The sequence below is a fragment of the Dunckerocampus dactyliophorus genome, chromosome 17 (genome assembly GCF_027744805.1).
Source record: "Dunckerocampus dactyliophorus isolate RoL2022-P2 chromosome 17, RoL_Ddac_1.1, whole genome shotgun sequence".
Lineage (NCBI taxonomy): Eukaryota > Metazoa > Chordata > Actinopteri > Syngnathiformes > Syngnathidae > Dunckerocampus > Dunckerocampus dactyliophorus.
This window is the reverse complement of record NC_072835.1, coordinates 2,174,185-2,196,438: the sequence shown is the minus strand read 5'-3', so window position 1 is coordinate 2,196,438 and position 22,254 is coordinate 2,174,185. Positions and strand designations below refer to the sequence as shown.

At 41.3% G+C, this 22,254-nt stretch overlaps 1 protein-coding gene across 4 annotated transcripts; it reads left to right on the top strand.

Moving 5' to 3' along the window:
* The first annotated feature begins 731 nt into the window (after positions 1-731).
* On the top strand, positions 732-22,001 carry LOC129169906 (hyaluronan and proteoglycan link protein 1-like). Of its 4 annotated transcripts, none has more exons than XM_054756861.1 (7): positions 732-828; positions 9,026-9,085; positions 17,716-17,869; positions 19,318-19,481; positions 19,549-19,747; positions 19,943-20,245; positions 20,832-22,001. In XM_054756861.1, exons 3-7 carry the CDS (start codon positions 17,752-17,754, stop codon positions 21,119-21,121), a joined length of 1,074 nt encoding a protein of 357 aa, XP_054612836.1. In that variant the 5' UTR covers positions 732-828; positions 9,026-9,085; positions 17,716-17,751; the 3' UTR covers positions 21,122-22,001. The 4 variants fall into 4 exon arrangements, with proteins under 4 accessions (XP_054612836.1, XP_054612837.1, XP_054612838.1 ...); XM_054756860.1 differs by having other exon boundaries at positions 789-835; XM_054756862.1 differs by having other exon boundaries at positions 9,026-17,869.
* Positions 22,002-22,254: the final 253 nt, after the last annotated feature.

Genomic DNA, 22,254 nt, shown 5'->3' with positions numbered 1-22,254 from the left:
GTATTTTGGCTTGTGTGTCTGGAATGTAGGGACACTCGCATCTCTTCTACTCGCATCTATTCTATTCTATTCTATTCTATTCTATTCTATTCTATTCTATTCTATTCTGTTCTATTCTGTTCTATTCTATTCTGTTCGGCGTGCCATCATGTGCGACCTCGTGCTGTTGCCGAGCAACACGAGGCCCGTACACAAGCGTTGGTGGTCGGAGGTGGTCATGTGACCGGCGTGCTTCGTTAGCATTCGAGTCAGGATGGCCTCCCCGATGACCTTTTCGACCCTTTATTAGCGGCGCGACCTTCTGCTGTAAAGGTCAGCGATGTGACACGAGCGCCTCGTTTGGCTTTACGGCGGCGCAGGAGGAACGTTTGTCACCAGGATTCAAGATGAGGGTGTCACGTCTACGTACTGTCTTTCATTTCTTGTCTTGTTGGGGGGTGTCAAGGTTGCACTTCATATTTGCTTTTAAAGTCATCTTTAGAAGTCCATGTAGGATGGGGGCGGGGTGTCCGAACTTTTTTCTCCGACAGGAGGATGATGTTCTTCACCTTCTGGTGATGAACAAAAAGCATGAAAACATGTCAGACAAAGCAAACAAGAACGGAGTCAATGTTGGACATCCTGGCTGGAAGTCCACCTTCCGTCCTCCCAGTGGAGCCTCCCCAGCCCCCTCCGTCCCCCCACCCCCACTCCTCCTCCTGCAGCTCCCCCCTTCCACTCTGTGCTGCGGTGCACGCCTCAGTGCTTCATGACGTTGACGCGTGTCTTCATTCCGCGTCCACGCTGCACAGAGGAGGCTGCAGGTCCCCCCCAACACTCGCGTAGAAGGTAAAAGGTATCTGTTTCATCTATTTCTACATGACTGACTGGCGTGGCTGCATGGACGTAGAAGTAGAAGGCATAGAAGAGCACGTTGTTCTTGTACTGACTTTAGCCACAATGATATGAGGAATATGGTGTTAGTATTTCATTTAGTTACGTCATTAGTGTTGTTGTTTTGGACTTTTATTATTGCCTCTGTGACAGATATCAAGTAGTTCTTGAGTGTGCAGGGCCGTGTGTAAGGATTTAGGGGGTGGGGTGGTTCACTTGGGCACGAGCCCGCCTTTGGATGAGCTGACTGCTTTCTGCGGAACTGCCTGTTTCTAGGCAAAAGGTCAAAGGTGAAAGACGGGCCCGTTCCAAGAAAGTCATTAAAACGCCAGTGATGTCATCACATGACGTATGCTCATGATGACTTTCAAGCTAAGCACTAATTAGCTTCTTAACAGTGTTGTCTTTTTTTTTTTATTTTCTACAAATGTATTATTATTTATTATTTTTTAATTTAAATATTTTAATTTAGCCTGTAAAGAGTGTTGTCATTTTTTAAAATTCTTTTTTGCATTTATTTTTTAAATATTTTTATTTAGCTTATTTTTATTTAATGCTTCAGTCTTGTCATGCTTTTTTAATTATATATATATTTTTTTAATATTTGGTTGTTTTTTTTAAATTTAGCTTAGAACTTCACAGTGTTGTTAAGTACTGTATTTTTTTATTTTATTTTTGAATATGTTTTATCTAGCTCATAGAGTGTTGTTTTTTATTATGATTTTTATGTATTTCTTTTTCTTTTTAAATATTTGTTTATTTTTAAATATTTTCATTTACTTTGTTAAGAGCATTGTCATTTTAAAATTATTTTTACAATTTATTTTTTATTTAGCTTAGTGCTGTAGTGTTATCATGTTTTTTAGTATTAGTTGTTAATATTTGTTTTTTATTTTTAAAAATATTTTCATTTAGCTTAAGTGTTGTCGTTTTTTTGTTATTTTTTTATATTTGTTTTTATTTTTGAATATTTTTATTTATTTTAAAAGTATTGTCATTTTTAAATTATTTTTTATAATTATTTTAAAATGCTTTAGATGCTTTTTAACGCTTTAGTGCTTTAGAATGTTATCATGTTTTTTTAAGTATTACTTAAAAAAAAATTGTTTAGATTTTTCATTTAGCTCGTTAAAAGTGTTGGCATATTTTTTAATAGGTATTTTTTTTATATTTGTTTTTATTTGTATGTGTTTTTATTTAGCTTAAGGGTATTGTCAATTTAAAATTCTTTTTTATATTTAATTTTAAATATTAGAGTGTTAACATGGTTTTTTAAAGTATTATTTTTTTAATATTAGATTTTTATATTTTATATTTTCATTTAGCTTGTTAAGTGTTTCTTAATTGTGATTTTTTAAATATTTGTTTTTATTTTAAAATATTTTTTTAGCTTAAAAGTATTGTCAATTTTAAATTATTTTTTATATTTATTTATAAATATTTTTGAGCGTTAGAATGTTTTTTAAGTATTATTTTTTTAAATTTGTTTTGAAATATTTTTATTTAGCTCGTTAAAAGTGTTGGCATATTTTTTAATTGTTATTTTTTTATATTTGTTTTTATTTTTAATTATTTTTATTTAGCTTGTTAAGAGTATTGTCATTTTTAAAATTATTTTTATATTTATTTTTTTATATATTTTATTTAGCTTAGCACTTTAGAGTACAATCACATTTTTTGAAGTATTATTTTTTTATATTTGATTTTTAAAAATATTTTCATTTAGTTTGTTAAAAGTGTTGCCATGTTTTCTTAATTGTTATTTTTTAGTTGTTTTTATTTACCTCAGAGTATTGGCATGTTTTTATGTATTTTTGTATGTACTTTAATACTTTTGTTAATGTATTTATTTATTTATTTTTTAATTATCATTTTTAAGATGTTTTTCATTTTTTAATACTTTTCATTTAGCTTGTTAAGTGTAGTCATTTTTTAAAATTATTTTTTTATATTTTTTTTGTTCAGCTTGTTCGCTTGTCACGTTTTTTAAAATATTACTTTTTATTTATTTTTATGTAATATTTTTATTTAGCTTAGACCTTTAAAGTGTCGCCATGTTTTTTAAATTATTTTGATTTTTGAAATGTTTTATTTAGCTTGTTGAGAGTGTTGCCACGTTTTATAATAATTATTTTTGTACGTATTTATGTTTTATTTTATTTTTTGTTCAGTTCGTTAAGAGTGTTGTCATATTTTTCATTTATTTTTGATGTAATTTAAAATATTTGTTCTATATTTTCAAAGATTTTTTATTTAGCTTATTAAGTGTGTATAAATTATAATTTTTTTATAAAGAGATTTTGTTCAGCTTGTTAGCTTGTCACGTTTTTTAATTATTATCTTTTATTTCATTAACTATTCATTTTTTTATTTGAACTTTTTTAAAAGCGTGCTGTAAATATGTTTCCATGGTTACAGAGGTGAGCATGTGGCATTGTGGGTAGTGTAGTGTCTTCATGTCATCAACTCAAACAAACAAACAAACGTGCTTTTCGTGGGCGCGATGAGAGGTGTCATGGCGGCTGAGCGTGCGCGGCGTGTAAAGACGAAGAGCTCGGCGTCATTCGTGAGCGGGAGTACGACGCGGCTTGGCGAGCAACAAGCGTTCTCTGTGTGCTGACGGAGACTTGGCGGCTCCACCCTGACCTCCACCCATTGCCCCCCCCAACCACCACCACCAACACACGCACACACACAGAGTCCACTTGAACGTCTAATTGCGGCGTCCTGCAGGAAACAACAGGTTGAAAGTGTTTTCTCTTGTGTGCACCAACATTTTGAGCTGAGAGTCTTTTTATTCACGCCATCAATGGGCGCTTGTGTCACCCGACTGTGTGTGTGTTCATTCCAGCTGTTTCCCACATGTCAGCAAGACGGCTGGGTGAGGATGGTCACGTGTCATGGCTCAGCCAATGACGCTAGTCCTGTTAGCATGATGCTAAACTAGCCAGTTGAGAGTAGAGGGGAGTCATGAGGACCTGGTTTTGCCTTCAGAGAGGAAATGAAGCTGAAAGTATGAATGGGTTGATTTCTAACGGCGGCAGACCGTCACCGTGGCGACATTTGACCTCTGCTTTTCCCCCGCTGGGGCCCAAAGGGCGAGGAGGGGGCTGTAGTGGTGTAACTATCGGCTCAGTTGTCCGGTTCTGGGCCTTCACGAGAATAAGATGACACTGAGTGAACTGAAGCACAGACCTTCTGGTTCTGGTCCATCATGGAGGACAAGGAAGCTGACGATGCTGTGGTTGGTTGGTCTCCATGGAAACATCCAAACAGAGCTTCTGACGCGATGGAGCAGCATCGCTCGCTAGAAGTCGCCTGACTGATGGTTACAACATTTGGACCACTCAGAATTGTAGGACAAAGCACACTGGTGTTGGTAAACCCCACCCCCTTTACCCCCTTTACCCCCTTCACCCCTCCACCCCCTGACGCCGTAAGAGTCGCGCTGGACTAGTTGACAGCTTGGGTTTTTAGCGCTCTCTTTCTCATTCTGTGGACCGTGGTTGCGAGCCCAGGTGGAACGTGGGGCTGGCTGGTTTACAAAGGCTCAGTAAACACCATACCTGTGACATCACAGTGACGTCATGTAGTAGAAAGTAGGTAGAGTAGGGTAGTAGGGTTTTGGTAGTAGGTATCAGAATGTACTGTTAGTACACTAGAAAATGGGTTTGGGGTTCTTGGTAGTAGCAAGTATTCATAGTGGGTACCGTCTAGTAGGTTTGTAGTAGTAGGAAGCAGAACGTAGGTACAGCAGGTACTGTGTGTTGTTTTTTCGGTAGTGGGTAGTAGAAAGTTTTTATGGTCAAAAACCAAATCATGGTTTTTGGTAATAGGCAGTAAATTCTTTGTATGGCAGGTACCAGGAAGAGCTTTTTTGGTAGTAAGTAGCAGAATGTAGATGTTGTAGTTACCAGGTTTGGGGTTTTTGGTAGTTGGTAGTATACAAAGTGGGTACCAGGTAGTGGGTTTTTAGTAGTAGGGAGCAGAATGTAGGTACATGTTTTTTTGATAGTAGGCAGTAAAATGTTTGTATAGCAGGTACCAGGTAGTGTTTTTTGGGCAGTAGGTAGCAGAATGTATGTATAGTAGTGCCTGTTTTTGTTTTTGTTTTTTTGTAGAAGGCAGTAAAACGTTTTTCTCACAGGTAACAGGTAGTGTTTTGTTTGGTAATAGGTAGTAGAATGTAGGTTTAGTAGTTACCGAGTATTGGGTTTCTGGTAGTAGGCAGTAAAATGTTTGTATGGCTGGTACCAGGTAGTGTTTTTTTTGGTAGTACTTGTAGGTCATAAAATTCCGGTATAGTAGGTACCAGTTAGTGGGTTTTGGGTGGTAGGTAGAAGAATGTAGGTATCGCAGTTACCAGGTTTGGGGTTTTTGGTAGTAGGTAGTAGAATGCAGGCATAGCAAGTACCAGGTAGTAGGTTTTTGGTAGTAGGTCATAGAATGCAGGTATAGTAGGTACCAGGTTGTGGGGTTTTGGTAGTAGAACATAGAATGCAGGTATAGTAGGTACCAGGTTGGGGGTTTTGGTAGTAGAACATAGAATGCAGGTATAGTAGGTACCAGGTTGGGGGTTTTGGTAGTAGAACATAGAATGCAGGTATAGTAGGTACCAGGTTGGGGGTTTTGGGTCGTAGGTAGTAGATTTGGCATGCAGTAAACAATTCAAAATACATATAAATAATGAATGTAAGGGATAAATGGACACCATCTTCCTGTTTTGCCACGAGTCACTGCTAGAATTCAATCGTGCTTCTCACCATATCGTAGCCACAGAAGGTTCCAAGTGCCAACATTTTGATAAAGAAGGTGAAAAACACTACTGAATTGTATTGAAATAAATAAGTCATGACAAAACAGGAAAATGGTGTCCGTAGTGTGCCTCGCTGCCACATCGTGTCTTTGGTAGCACTCGCAACAAGAACCACATCTTCAATGAAGGCAAATCAAACTTAAATGTTCATTTAACCCTTTCATTAGACATTTATATACATTTAGAATTGCTACATGCCGTTAAAACGCTAAAAGCGCGTTTTGCGTTAACATTTCTGAGAGTCAACAGGTGATGACATCACAGACGGGCTAGGTAGCTAACCTTCGGTTGCCATTTTGTAACTTAGCAAGCTAGCTACTTTGTTAGAAGCTACGGACGTTTTGTGATTAAAAATACATGAAGAACACAATTGGACTTGCGCAATGTATTAATAACATGACAAGACTTGAAAAAATATAAAAACGTGTTTTGTGTTAAATTTTCGAGAGTCAACAGCTGAAGACATCATAGACGAGCTACGTAGGTTGCCATTTTGTAACTTCGCAAGCTAGCTTCATTGTTAGAAGCTGTGGATATTTTGTGATTAAAATAAAGAAAACATGGTTGGACTTGCGCAGTGTATTAATAACAGTACAAGACGTTTGCTGTATTGTACGCTAATGGGAAAACTTCGGTGTCAATTTTCATCGTTAACAAAAAAACAAGCTAACTGAGGCGGACGCTAACCGAGGTCCCACTGTATTCATTACTTTAGCATGCTAGCATTCGCTAGATCGGGCGTGTCCTTATTTATTGTCCCTTGACATGTCGAAAAAATAAAACAAATTGTTTATTAATGAGATAAATGCTTAGATATAACACCATCTTCTTTTGGCAGCTTAGCTTAGCATACCTGTATATTGACCTGCAATGGCTTGCTTTTAGCATCTTTAATGTACAAAATATATCAAAGTGTTGCAGTTGGGACACATGCCATCATGCCAGATGATCCGAGACAAAAGTAATGAGACAAAGATGGCGGCGTGAAGGCGCTGATGGATTTTTGTGGAATGTAAACAGAGTTTAATGGAGCACATTAGCCAGCAGAGAGCGGAACAAATGTCACCAAAAAAGGACTGGAACATTGTAGAACTGGAGGGGAGGGGGTCCAAACGTTTTCCAGCGAGGGTCGCATACAGAAAAAAAGTTGATTTAATTAGACGTTAAAACCAAGCGCAATGCAGATCAAATATTTAGCAATAATTTTGAAGCTGGCTTTGTGTTGACGCCGATAATGCTAACAGATTCAAATTTTCCTTTCATTTTCTTTTGAAAATATAAGAAAAAATGATTTGCTGGCTGTAAATGGCACTCTGGCTGCGCTTTGGACACACCTGATGTACACCATCATCTGAAACCCCCCCCCCACTTCAACAAGAACAACTAACATGCTCTGTTGTGTGAGTGTGAGGGTGTGCACACTCGGTCCGACGGCTTTGATGTGCACGTGCTCACACACTCACACACACTCAGCTGGCCTGTTAGGATGTGTTTACTTTCCACACAGATGGACGCTCATTACAGGACGTGTCTCACACACACACGCACACACACACACACGCACACACTGATGATGTCATAGCTGCCCATGAGAGCTGAAAAGCATCAAAACCTATTTTCTTCACATTTTAGCACACGTAGGGGTGTCCAAACATTTTCCTCAAGTGACAGTGTAAAAATGAAAGGATGCAACTTTGCCACTTTGATATTTTGTAAAGAAATGCTAAAGTTATATATACTGTACAGTACTTCAATGAAACTACTGCACAGTATATCTCGGCTTTGCCATACAGGTGAACAAGCATATCTTGAATTTCAACTTTGCCCTTTTTTCCCAGATTTGCTGTTTTGTTTTTTGTTTTGTTTTTTCAAATATTTCACCTATTTTCTTAACTAATCCTCAACAGCTTTCTTTTCATAATATTATAACTTTTTCCTCTGCCTTATTCTTCAAAAATCCCAACTTTATTTGGTTTGGTTTCTCATATCATGGCTTTCAAAGAATGACATTAGAAACTCTGTGCTGCCACAATGACATTCTTTTTCCTCACAATACTACAAGTTTACTCCCGTAAAATTGCAACTTTTCTTCTCTTCATATTTTGACTTTATTGTCTTTATTCTTTTCCCATTTCAGCTAATTGTCCAAAAATTCCAACGTTATTTGTTGTTTTGTTAATTACTCATATCACAACTTTTTTAAAAAGTATTTTTTTTGTTGTTGAATATTTCAACTTCACGTGACTAAAACTGTGTTATTTTTCCTCATAATATTACGATGTTACTCTAAGTTTTTCTCATTAGATTATACCTTTTTTCTTTAACATTTTGACTTTATTCTCACAACCTAATTGTCCAAAAATGACAACTTTATTTACTGTTTTGCTTCTCATAATATTACAACTTTAAAAAAAAACATGTCTTTTTTTGTTGAATTTTTCAACCTTATGTTACTAAAACGACGTTATTTGTCCACATACTGTTTACGATGTTATTGTAGCCGTTTTTCTCATTACATTGCTAATTTTTTCTTCAATATTTTGACTTTATTCTCATATAATAACCTTTTCCACAACCTAATTGTCCAAAAATGACAACTTTATTTTGTTTCTCATTTTACAAAAAAAAAGAAACATTTTTTTTGTTGAATATTTCAACTTTGTTCCAAAAACGGCGTTACTTTTCCTCATACTATGACGTTACGCTCGAAGTTTTTCTTCCAAGTTACGGTACGGTACATACGGTACATCACATAGTACAATTCACACTTCTCCATGTCCAAAAAGGAGTAGGAAGAAGCAAAGCAGACTTATGTAATCCTACACCACCCGTCTGTTTCACATCAATCACAATACATTTGTTCACTTCCTGTATTCCAAATGTACTCTTTGCCATATTTTGACTTTATTCCTGTAAAATTACTTCAGATTTTTCCATTTTTGCTGCTGCTTTTTATTTTTTTCTTGATAGGTTTTATTTTTACTATGTGCTGCGGGCCGCACCTTGGACACCCCAGGCATATTTTTTATATACCTCTATGTCTACGTCTATCCCGTATGTGTTTTAAAAGTTTTATGCGCATTTGCTATATGTTTGACATGTTTTATGTCTTACATACGCAATACTGTATATACAGTACATTTATATGCATATTTATGTGCTTGTTCTATACATCTGATGTAGGTTTTACACCCATTTTGTATGTATGCATTCTATACCTTATACTGTATATATATCTTTTGCATATTGTACGTTACATTAACATTTAACTTCCTATTTGACCCTCACAGAGGACTTGTCCCATTAAAAACAAATGTGTGTGTGTGTGTGCTGCAGAAAGGTTCTGCTGAGTGCAGGAGGTCCAGTTGGCACAAGGAGCAACGCATCAGCACTTTGGTACGTAAAGAACCAAGATAAGGTAGCTTGTGGGGGTGGGGGTCAATCAAGCTGAATGACGACATCTGTGCACGCGCACGCGCACACACACGTGCACATGGAAGGTTACTGCTGAAGTGATTTTTCTTTTTTCTTTGAAAGGAATCAAATGAAGATGCGTTTGTGTTGTCATGGTAACAAGTACAGCTTGATCGGAGGAATCCATGTTCCAAAAATTGGTGTGTTCTGTCACACAAACACACTCCAATTGCGCAATGGAGAACAAGCTGCAGTGTGTGTGTGTGTGTGTACGTACAGGGGTGTTGTCCTTTTCTCGTCCTTGTCCTAATGCAGCACAGTGCACATGTAAATAAGTGTGTGTGTGTGTGTGTGTGTGTAAGTGGACATGGACAGGGTGTAGTCTCTGTGGGGTGTCCAAACTGCAGCCCGGGGGCCATTTGCGTGCTTTGGCTGTTTTTTTTTAATGGCCGCAACACATCGTAAAAACATCATTTAACAAGAAAAGTAGAAAAAAAATACAACAAAAATGTAAAAATCAGCAGTAATTTTACAGAAATAAAGTCAAAATATTTAGGAAAAAAAGTTACGAGTTGTGTTGTGAAAAGTTGTGTTGTTTGTTACGAGAAACAACACAACGACACAAATAAAGTTATAATTTTGGAAAATTTGGTTGTGGAAAAAGTTATGTTACGAGAATAATGTCAAAATGTTAAGGGATCAAAGTCATAACAAAATGTGAACGAAGAAGTTTTAAATAGTTGGAACATTAAAAACAACAACAGCAGAAATGGAAAAAAAATCAAGTATAAAGAATAAAGTCCAAATATTAAGACAGTAAAGTCATATTGTAATGAGTAAAAAAAAAAAGTCTCAATTTTGGAGTGTAAAGTAAAAAAAATAATCTAATTTTAGTAGCACAGAGTTGACATATTAAGGAAAAATTAAGTTCCTTTTTTTTAAAAGAGAAACAAATCAAAATTGTCAATTTTGATAATTAAGTTGGGGAAAAGTTGTAATATAATGGGAATAAAGTCATTACGAAAAGAGCATTTTTGAAGATCATTAAAGAAGTTGAAATAGTCGGAAAATAAAAACAAACAGCAGTAATTTTACAAGAATAAAGCCAAAACATGGAAAAAAGATGTAATCTAACAAGAAAAAGTCATCATCTTACGAGAATAATGTCTTCAAATTATGAGGAAAAATAATGCTTTTTTAGTCAAATAAAGTTGAAATATTAAAGAAAGAATACATTCTTTTTACGTTGGAATATTATGAGAAACAAACAAAACAAATAAAGTTGTAATTTTTGGAAAATTAGGTCCAAATTTGCTTTATAACAAGCATCAAAGTGTAAAAAAAAAAAAAAAAAAAAAAGAAATAGTTGGAAAATAAAAAAAACAACAGCAGCAGCAGCCACAAAGGGAAAACCAGCTGGAAAAAAAGAATGAAGTCAAAATATTAAGAGAATAAAGTCATTCTATTGACTAAAAAAAGTCTCAATATGAGGAAAAAATATCTCATTTTAGTAGCATATAGTTGACATATTAAAGAAAAAGGAAAAAAAGAAAAGTTTTTTTTAAAGAGAAACAAATGTCATGGGCGGCCGTGGAACACGGCGAGTATTTTAGGATCCCAAAATGCAGACAAGGGAGGCAGAAAGTACAAAAGAACAATTTAATATACAAAAGAGTCCAAAAGCAAAAATACAAAGTACAAATAAGGAAAATCCAACAAGGTAAGAGTCCATAACAAAAAACACTAACAGCAAAAGGCTGTTAGGATAAAACTAGAAATAACAAAAATACACTGCAGGCAAACCTTACAGGAGAAGATCACACAAAGGGCTAGCAGGTAGGTACAGGTAAGCGGGGAGCCAGAGAGCAGGGTAAGGAGCAGGTACAGGGAGCAGGTTGTCAAGGAGTCAAGGAGTACAATCTGGCACCGGTCTGGAGTTTGGCTGGAGCTTAAGTAGGCCGGTGGTAATGAGCTGCAGGTGTGTGTAATTAGGGCTGGGTCATGTTCAGGGATGTGCTGCAACAAATAAACGACAGAGGGCAGCAGAGCAGAACACAGAACATGACAGTATGCCCCCCCTCTTATAAGGCGCCGCCTGGCGGCTTACCTGGTTTGTCAGGATGGAGACGGTGGAAGTCGCTAATGAGGGACGGATCCAAGATAAGGGAGCGGGAGATCCATGAACGCTCCTCAGGACCATAACCTTCCCAGTCGACCAGATACTGGAACCCTCTGCCCCTCCTTCGGGAGTCCAAAATGGCCTTCACAGTGTAGGCTGGGTGGCCATCGATCAAGCGCGGCGGGGGCGGAGCCTCGACCGGAGGGCACAGGTGACTGGTAGATACAGGCTTGAGACAGGAGACGTGGAACACTGGGTGTACTTTGAGACTGGATGGCAGTTTGAGTCTCACGGAGGAGGGGTTGATGATGGAGTCCACAGTGTAGGGACCCACAAATCTGGGTGCCAGCTTCCTATTAGTCCCTGCTAAAGGTAAGTCCCTGGATGATAACCAGACCTCATCGCCAACCTGATAAGTGGGAGCTGGGATCCTGTGACGGTCAGCCAGCCGTCGATTTCGTGCCGCCGTGCGGCCTAGTGCAGCGACTGTCTCCCTCCAAATCCTCCGGGCTCGACGTAGATGAACCTGCACGGATGGCACTGCAACTTCCGCCTTCTGTGAAGGGAACAGTGGGGGCTGATATCCGTAAGCGACCTTAAAGGGTGACATACCTGTGGCAGAGCTGACAAGCGTGTTGTGTGCGTACTCCACCCAGGGGAGGTGGGGGGCCCAGGAAGATGGATGCCGGTGACAAACGCAACGAAGGGCAGCCTCCAGGTCCTGGTTGGCCCGCTCTGTCTGGCCGTTGGTCTGGGGATGGTGACCGGAAGAAAGACTGACCGAGGCCCCCAGCATCTTGCAGAATGCCTTCCAGACTCTGGACGTGAACTGGGGGCCCCTGTCTGAGACGATGTTCGTGGGAATGCCGTGAATACGAAAAATGTGTCTCACCAGCAGACGAGCTGTGTCCAGGGATGTAGGTAGTCCAGGTAGTGCAATGAAATGAGCCATTTTAGAATACCGGTCCACAATGTTCAATACTGTCGTGTTCCCCCTAGAGGCAGGTAAACCGGTAATGAAGTCCAAGGATATGTGAGACCAGGGCCGGGCGGGGATGGGTAATGGTTGGAGCAGGCCGGCTGGTGGTCGGTTTGAAGACTTACTCCTGGCACAGACAGAGCAGGCCGCGACGAACTCCTTGGCGTCCGCCGCCATAGAAGGCCACCAGAATCTTTGCGCCAGTGCGTATAACGTCCGTTTGAGTCCCGGGTGGCAGGTTACTTTAGACGTGTGACCCCATTGTAGTACCTCTGACCTGAGCTCCTCTGGGACGAACAGTCTTCCTGGGGGGCAGCCCTCTGGTGGTCTCCTCCCATCTGTTGCTTCCGACACCTTCCTCTCCACCTCCCACTGGAGTGCACCCAACACTCGAGCCACAGGTATGATAGTCTCTGGTGCCTTTCCCTCCTCCGTGGGGCTGAAGACTCTTGATAGGGCATCGGGCTTGACATTGCGTGAACCGGGTCTGTAAGTGATTGAAAAATTGAAACGGGTGAGGAATAATGACCAGCGGGCTTGTCGAGAATTGAGTCTTTGAGCGGTGCGGATGTATGACAAGTTCTTATGGTCCGTGATGACTATGAACGGAAGTGTAGCACCCTCCAGCCAATGACGCCACTCCCGCAGCGCCAGAACGATGGCCAGCAGCTCCCTGTTACCCACATCATAGTTGCTCTCAGCCTGTGTGAGGCGACGAGAGAAGAAGGCGCAGGGGTGCAGCCTCTGGTCGACCGAGGATCGCTGGGACAGGACGGCTCCCACTCCCGTATCCGATGCGTCGACCTCTACAAAAAATTGCAGGTTAGGATCAGGATGAACGAGCACAGGTGCTGATGTGAATAACGATTTCAGATTACAGAAAGCCGTCTCTGCCTCTGGGGTCCACACAAACGGAACCTTAAGAGATGTAAGCCTAGTCAGAGGTCCTGCCTTACTGCTGAAATTGCGGATAAATCGCCTGTAGAAGTTGGCGAACCCTAGGAACCTCTGTAAGTGCTTCCTTGATTTGGGAGTTGGCCATTCGACCACCGCCTGAATCTTGGCGGGATCGGCACGCAATTGACCCTTCTCCACGATGTACCCCAGGAACGGCACTGATGTGGCGTGGAAATCACACTTCTCAGCTTTAACATACAACCTATTTTCAAGGAGGCGTTGAAGAACGAGTTTGACATGCGTAGTGTGTTCTTGTAGATTCCTAGAGAAAATCAGAATATCATCAAGATACACGAAGCAAAACAGATTAATCATATCGCTTAAAACGTCGTTAATCAGATTCTGGAACACCGCTGGGGCGTTAGTAAGACCGAAGGGCATGACAAGATACTCAAAGTGCCCCAGCGGAGTGTTAAACGCGGTCTTCCACTCGTCTCCATCCTTAATGCGCACTAAGTGGTAGGCATTACGGAGGTCCAGTTTCGAAAAGATCCGTGCCGAATGGAGAGCGGAAAAGGCAGAGTCCATGAGAGGGAGCGAATAACTATTACGTACCGTAATACTGTTCAAACCCCGATAATCGCTACAGGGGCGCAAGGACTTGTCCTTCTTGGCAACAAAAAAGAAACCCGCACCGAGAGGAGAGGAAGAAGGACGGATGAGACCGGAAGCTAGCGAGGCAGAGATATAGTCCTTAAGAGCCTTTTGTTCCGGCCCAGAAATATTATAGAGCTTAGCGCTGGGTAATGTGGTGTTGGCTAGTAATTCTATCGAGCAATCATACGGTCTATGAGGTGGAAGTGTCTGTGCACGATCCTTACTAAATACTTGTTTCAAATAATGATATTCCTCAGGCACATTGGTGAGGTTAATCTCCTCTACAGGAAGTGGTTTAACAGAAACCTCGGAAATGGCAGACCTAAGGCAGTTAGCGTGGCAGAACATACTCCAGTTGACTATGTTCATCTTAGTCCAATCTACGGCAGGATTGTGGAGTTTGAGCCACGGTAACCCTAACACTAGTGGAGCTGCTTGGGAAGGCATAATAAAGAAGCTAATCCTCTCTGAGTGATTACCCGACAATTGCAGAGAAAGAGGTTCGGTCTGATACGTGACTACTGCTAGAAGACGTCCATCTAAAGACAGAACCTCCTTCGGAGAGGATAGCTTAATCACTGGGATATTATGTTTCTCAACGAATGACGTATCCAAAAAGCAGTCATCGGCACCGGAGTCAACTAGTGCGGTTACAGTCACATTTCTGCCCCCCCCTGTAATAATCCCCTTGACCTGGAGACGTCTCAGGGACTCATTGCCTGTGTCGATCACTTCCTGGGGGTACTCAAATACCAGCTGAGGACTGGCTGCTGGTGACGGGAGGATCGATACTGGATAGCGATAGTTGTGCCGATGGTGCTCCTGGAGTCGACCCTTGGCGACGAACTGGACGGATGGGGCATTGAAGAAGCCGATGACCTGGGTTACCGCAATACAGGCACAGGTTCAGGCGACGGCGACGGGCTCTCTCCTCGGCGGCTAGTCGTCGTCCTCCCAGCTGCATTGGAACCTCCGTATCACCATCAACCTTGATGGGGTGAGTCCTCCTCTGCTCCGTGGGCGAATGTGGTATCGGTGTATGAACCTGGTATCCCTCCTCTGCATAGTCCCTGATTCTCTCCTTTACTCGGTTGTCTAAACAAATCGCTAAGTTTATCAAGTCATCAAGCGATGTATTATCCTTGGCTATTAGCTCATCCTTAATGCGGGCACTAAGAGCCCTCCGGAAGATACCACGGAGCACGGTATCGGGATATCCGCTTGCTGCTGCGAGCACACGGAAGTCAATGGAAAAATCGGCCACAGATTGCCCTCTTTGTTTTAAGTCCAACAGGCGATTGGTGGCTTCTAAACCCCGGATAGGGTGATGAAACACCCTTCTTATCTCCTCTAAAAATAATGGTAAGGAGGTACGGATGGCGGGCATAGAAGTACTTATGGCCAGGGCCCAAGTGGCAGCTCTACCCGCAAGCAAGCTCATTATGAAGGCTACTTTAGCTTGATCAGAGGAGTAAGATGTAGGTTGTTGATCAAAAACTAACGAACATTGATGTAGAAACAGGTTACAGGAATCAGAGTCACCAGAGAAGCGAGGAGGGTGAGGGATACTGGGCTCACGAGCTTGATGAGCAGCAGGTGTGCTTGCAGCTGTGGCAGCAGCGGAATCACTCATGGTAGTGGTTGTACCGACCTCTGGTGGCGGAATCGGAGCGGAACATCCCAGTCGTTGATTTAATGCTTCCATGTTAGCGGAGAGAAAAGAAATGGCTTCCAGGATCCCTTGGAGCGACTTCTCATGGCTTCCCACCATGTGTCCTTGGTGTGTCAGGGCTTTTCGGAATTGTTCCATGTCTGCGGGATCCATGTTCTGGCCAGATTGTTCTGTCATGGGCGGCCGTGGAACACGGCGAGTATTTTAGGATCCCAAATGCAGACAAGGGAGGCAGAAAGTACAAAAGAACAATTTAATATACAAAAGAGTCCATAAGCAAAAATACAAAGTACAAATAAGGAAAATCCAACAAGGTAAGAGTCCATAACAAAAAACACTAACAGCAAAAGGCTGTTAGGATAAAACTAGAAATAACAAAAATACACTGCAGGCAAACCTTACAGGAGAAGATCACACAAAGGGCTAGCAGGTAGGTACAGGTAAGGGCTAGCAGGGTAAGGAGCAGGTACAGGGAGCAGGTTGTCAAGGAGTACAATCTGGCACCGGTCTGGAGTTTGGCTGGAGCTTAAGTAGGCCGGTGGTAATGAGCTGCAGGTGTGTGTAATTAGGGCTGGGTCATGTTCAGGGATGTGCTGCAACAAATAAACGACAGAGGGCAGCAGAGCAGAACACAGAACATGACAACAAAACTAAATTGTATTTTATGAAAATGAGGTTGGGGAAAAAGTTTTTATATTATGGGAACAAAGGCACAATATTACGAAAAGAAAATATTTGTCCATTATTAAAGAAGAAAGTTGAAATTGATTTTTAAAAAAACAATAGCAAAAATATAAATAATAAAATAAAAATAAAAAATACAGTCAAACTATTAAGAGAAAGAAGCTGTATTCTTATGAGGAAAAAAGTTGCAAATTTATGAGCGTAAACTCGTAATATTATGAGGAAACAAACAAAAGAAACTGAAGTTGTAACTTTTAGAAAATTAGGTTGGGGAAACGCTAGAATATTATGTGAATAAAGTCAAAATATTAAGACAAGTACATTTAAGAAGATTACTTCAGGAGAAAGTTGAAATATAAAACAAAAAACAAAAAAACAAAAAAACAACAATAGCAAAAATATGAAAAAATAGCAAAGAGTGAAGTTGATGTGAATAACAGGCTTTTTGGTCACACTTTACAATAAGGTACACAACAATACAGTAGTTACTGAGGAACTAATGAAGAACTAATGAGGAACTAATGACTAAGGCACACAAATTTAGACTAGTTACCGTGGAACTAATAAAGAACCAATGAGGAACTAATGACTAAGGCCCACAAATTTAGAGTGGTTACTGAGGAACTAATGAAGTACTAATGAAGAACTGAGATTACTGAGGAACTAAGGCACATCAATTTAGACTAGTTACTGAGGAACTAATGAAGGATTAATGAGGAACTAATGAGTAGAGTAGTTACTGAGGAACAAAGGCACATCAGTTTAGAGTAGTTACTGAGGAACTAATGAAGAACAAATGAGGAACTAATGACTAAGGCACACAAATTTAGACTACTTACTGGGGAACTAATGAAGATCATAAAGAACTAATGAGGACCTAATGAGAAGAATAGTTACCGGGGAACTAAGGCCCATCAATTTAGAGTAGTTACCGTGGCACTAATGAGTAGAGTAGTTACTGAGGAACAAAGGCACATCAGTTTAGAGTAGTTATTAAGGAACTAATGAAGAACTAATGAGGAACTAATGACTAAGGCACACAAATTTAGACTAGTTAGTAAGGAACTATTGAAGAACTAATGAGTAACTAATAACTAAGGCACACTAATGTAGACTAGTTACTGTGGAACTAATGAAGAACTAAAGAGTAGAGTAGTTACTGAGGAACTAAGGCACATCAATGTTCAGTAGTTGCTGAGGAACTCATGAAGAACTGATGAGGAACTAATGAGTAGTGTTTAGGGTTAGGTATGTTCGTTCCTCATTAACTACAGTAATGTTGTGGATGTTAGTGTAAAGTGTTTTTCAACTATAAGCCAAAGCTGAGAAGCACTTTTTTCCTGGAATATATATGACTTGTTAGCATATTTTTAAAAAATATGAAAGTGGCAAAGTTGCATCCTTTCATTCTTCACGACGTGGCCGTCACTGGGAGAAGTTTGTAGATGACCTTTCAGAATTGTGATGAGGTTCTGCTGGCACGTTTAAAGAAGACAAGGAGGTGTTGTGGAGGCCAGGTGCTGTGATGACAAGTGACGACATCACATCCTGTGTGTGTGTGTGTGTGTGCGTGTGTGTGTGTGTGTGTGCGTGCGTGCGTGCAGCTGCATCCCTCACAGGTGCTTTGTGGCGTGAAGAGGATGGTGATGATGACGATGGTTCCCGCTCTGCTCCTCGTCTTCGTCTCGCTGAGCGCAACCGACGACTTGGACACTTTGTACCCCGACCTGGAGCACTCCAGAACCATCTACGTGACGGGTGAGCCGGCGTCTCGTTCCCGACACTCGTCTTTGTTTCCTCACCTTATCAGCGTCTTGTTTGGATAAGAGCGCTATGTGGGGGTCTGCTGCTCTGCAGGATAACATTATCTCATCTTGGACTCACTCCATCCAACACCAGAACCACTGCACTGCACTCCTATCATCACAGCAGGACATACACGTATTACAACCTGTATTTATAGCACCAAATATAGCCCTGGATGTCTATGCTCACTTCCACATTGGCTAGGATAGCTTTGGTCTGTGTAGACTGCATTTAAAGGTGAAAACAACATGAAAATCAGAGACTGGTCTTTGGATGAAACATTACAGTAACACTGGTGACACCCAGTGACCAGAGTATGATATTACACACCATTGCAACATGCCTTTGAATGTGTCTTCTGAATGCCTTATATTTGTAATTTACATTTTTTTCATTGAGCCATTTTTGCCTCCGCCAAGCACAGTGCGGAGGTTATGTTTTGCAGTTTGTTTGTCTGTTTGTCTGTGTTGAAAATAACTTAAAAAGTTGTGAACGGATTTGGATGAAATACGGATATGGGATTGGGATATGAAAGAACTGATTAAAATCTGGGGGTGATACCAATCACCGTCTGGATCCAGGAACGTTTAAAAGGATTCTTTAACATTGCAAGCTAGGACCATTTTTGGTATTTGTCAGAGCACTTTTTCAGGACATTTAGCCTTCCTGGTACGGTACATTGCGCTATCATGCTCGGTGTTACTAGCATTTTTTGGTTATTTTCATAGGTGGAAACATAGTATACTTACCACTTACCACTATTGTGCTAGGTTTTAGCATGTTAGCATTGCTAGCATGCTAATATTAGCACAGTAGCATTTTTTTTACCATTTTCATGGTTAGACACTTACAGTATATGAACACTTAGCACTATCATGCTAGACACCTTGCATGTTAGCATTGCTAGCATGCTAACATTAGCATAGTAGCATTTTTATCCATTTTCATAGGTAGACACTATTATACTAGGTGTTAGCATGCTAACACGAACATAGTAGCATTTTTTGCGATTTTAATATGAACTTAAGCAGACAGCGCTATCATTCTAGGTGTTAGCATGTTAATGTTAGCATGTTAGCATGCTGACATAATTATACCAACATTTTTAGCATTTTCAGAGGTAGGCACTTATATACACACTTAACACTATTTTGCTAGCATTGTGTTAGTATTGTTCAAGTCATTGAAACGCTTCCATATTTTCATGCTCAAGGAATCTAAATATGTTGATAAAATAAATTAGGACTAATATTTATGGTGTAAATCAAAACATGGGGGGAACTATTGCGCTTGGCGGAGGTCTTTAGCCGTCACGCACAGTAAATGTCCCCGCAATATGCATGAAAAGTGGCATACATGTGACGTTTCAAATGAAGTACAAGTTGTATTTGGGGTTGTAGAAAATGTTCCTCGGCTGTCGGTGACGTCAGAGCAGTCCAAGGTGGTGTCGAGGCGGGGGGGCAATGCCACGTTACCATGCAGCATCCAGCGGGACCAATCCCTGGCCCCCAGTCGTAAGATGAGGATCAAGTGGACCAAACTGACGTCCGACTTTCTGAAGGAGGTTAGTTTGTTTGGGTGCACAGACGTGACAGTAGTCATGTGCTAATCACGTGACCCCCCCGCCCCAGGTGGACGTGTTTGCAGCCATGGATTACCACAAGAGAAGCTACGGAAGCTTCCACGGGCGTGTGCACCTACGGGGCTCCTCCCCCACGGACGCCTCCCTGGTCATCAGTGACATCATCCTGCAGGACTACGGCAGATATAAATGTGAAGTCATTGACGGCCTGGAGGACGCCACCGTGGTGGTGGCGCTGGACCTGGATGGTGAGACCACGCCCCCCCCTCATGGAGGTCACATGCTAGTCTAGGTTTAGGATTACGCTAAAACCGCCCAACCAAATACCATGAATGTTAGTTACATCACGTACAAAATACTACTAATAATACTACTTCCTCATTACTGCAACCTGGAGGACTAGAGTGTTATTGTTACGTAACATGAGGAGACGTGGCTTGCAGGTGTGGTCTTCCCGTACTACCCCCGCCTGGGTCGCTACAACCTCAACTTCCACGACGCCGAGCGGGCCTGCCGGGAGCAGGACGCCACGGTGGCGTCCATGGAGCAGCTGCGCGCGGCGTGGCGAGGGGGGCTGGACTGGTGCAACGCCGGCTGGCTGAGCGACGGCTCGGTCCGGTACCCCATCACCTCCCCCAGGGAACCCTGCGGCGGCAAGAACACCGTACCCGGCCTTCGCAGCTACGGCCTCAGAGACAAAGACAAGAACCAATACGACGTTTTCTGCTTCACCTCACACTACCAAGGTCACATTCTTACATCCTCCACACATCCTTTACTAGTTTTGCGCCACTTTACTTGTGTAGTAGTAGTAGTAGTAGTATACTAGCATACTACTAGTAGTATACTAGCATAGCAGTTGTGTAATAGTAGTGTAGTGTAGTGTAGTAGTATAGTATATAGTGTACTAGCACATTAGTTGCGGAATCGTAATGTAGTATAGTGTAGTAGTACTTGTATGCCGGCACTGTAGTTGTGTAATAGTAATGTAGTAGAGTAGTATACTAGAACTGTAGTTGTGTAATAGTAATGTAGTGTAGTAGTATGTTAGCATAGTAGTTGTGTAATAGTAATGTAGTGTAATGTATTAGTATACTAGCATAGCAGTTTGAGATTGATTGGATTGAGAGGTTCTAGTGAGGTAGTTATCCTGTAGGGGGTGCTGATGCTGCTTTGTCTTGATACAGTATATACAGTACATACTGTACACGATATACAATACAAGTATTCCTATTGATATTTCCATAGCGGATATACAGTACTAGTATTCCTATTGATATGTCCATAGAGGATATACATTACTAGTATTTTGGTGTTTTTGTGCTTTTTCAGGAAGCGTGTACTACCTCATCCATCCCACTAAGCTGACGTACGACGAGGCGCGGCGGGCGTGTGAGAAGGACGGCGCCCAGGTGGCCAAGGTGGGCCAGATGTACGCGGCGTGGAAGCTTCTGGGCTACGATCGCTGCGACGGCGGCTGGTTAGCCGACGGCAGCGTCCGTTACCCCATCTCCCGCCCGCGCGCCCGCTGCAGCCCCAACGAGGCGGCGGTGCGCTTCAGCGGCTTCCCCGACAAGAAGCACAAGTTGTACGGCGTTTACTGCTTCAAGGCCCGCCACTGAGCATGCTCATACACGCACACATACACTGTGATGCAAGCATGTTAGCAGCTAGCTGACATGTTTCAGGTTGATATTACTTCATGAACTGCGGGGGAGGTGGTGCAAAGGGGAGCGCATGCTAAAACCGATCAGCATGTTGGATTCTGACTCGTCTGAACTGGGACCCGCTTCATGCTGGTCCGACTCTTTGGGCACTTATCTTCTTTTAGTCCAAAACAAGCCAGAAGGATGTTTTTTAAGGTGCTACGACCTCGATTATGTTTTCTACTCATTGTGATTGTTGTTAGCCTTCTTTTAGAAAATAGAAACGTTTTTTTATAGAAATAAACGCCAGACGTTAATAAACATGGAACTGTCAAGTACAGTACATTGTTTGTCGATTCCTTCTGGAATATTCTCAACATGTGCTATCCTAGAAGTCGCTAGACGACGTCACATTCTACTTTGCATATCATTTGCATATGTTTTAAAATGCTGTCAGAAAAAAGCATGATCTCGTAGGAGACACAAAAAAGTGAGTAAAAACCCCAGAATTATGTTGAGAAGTACAAATAAACTTGATTCTTGGTTTGTTCATGTAAAATTGTCATCATTTCGTCAAAATAAAATAACTAATATTGTTCTCAAAGTTCTCCCATCACATGTTGGCAATTGAAAACTTTTTAAAATGAGCAAAATTGAAAAGCGAATAACAGATTAAGCTGTTTATTCTATGGCTCACATTAACATGACAGATGTGGTTGGTGAGTAGCACACTCCTCTGGTGAATATATGTAATAGCCACACATGACATATATCATTAATAGCAACACGAAATGCAGAACAATACGTGCTTTCACCACATTAGAAAAGTCCCGGATGACGCCAGAAAAACTCTCGATAGTCGCTTTTGATAAACTATGTCGTCGGGGGAGGGGGGGGGGGGTGAAATGTCGCTAGATCGTTGACTTGTATTCATTTATAGCGCAGCCCATTCAATATGGCGGCGACGATGACGTACGGCTCAGCGCTCGATAGGGGAGGCGGGAAGTCTATGGACACCGCAATTCTTCTTAAAGGGCCAGGCTCAACCTGTAACAGACTTCATACGTTGTAATTTTTTTTTTTTAAAACACTAAAATTTCCATCCATCC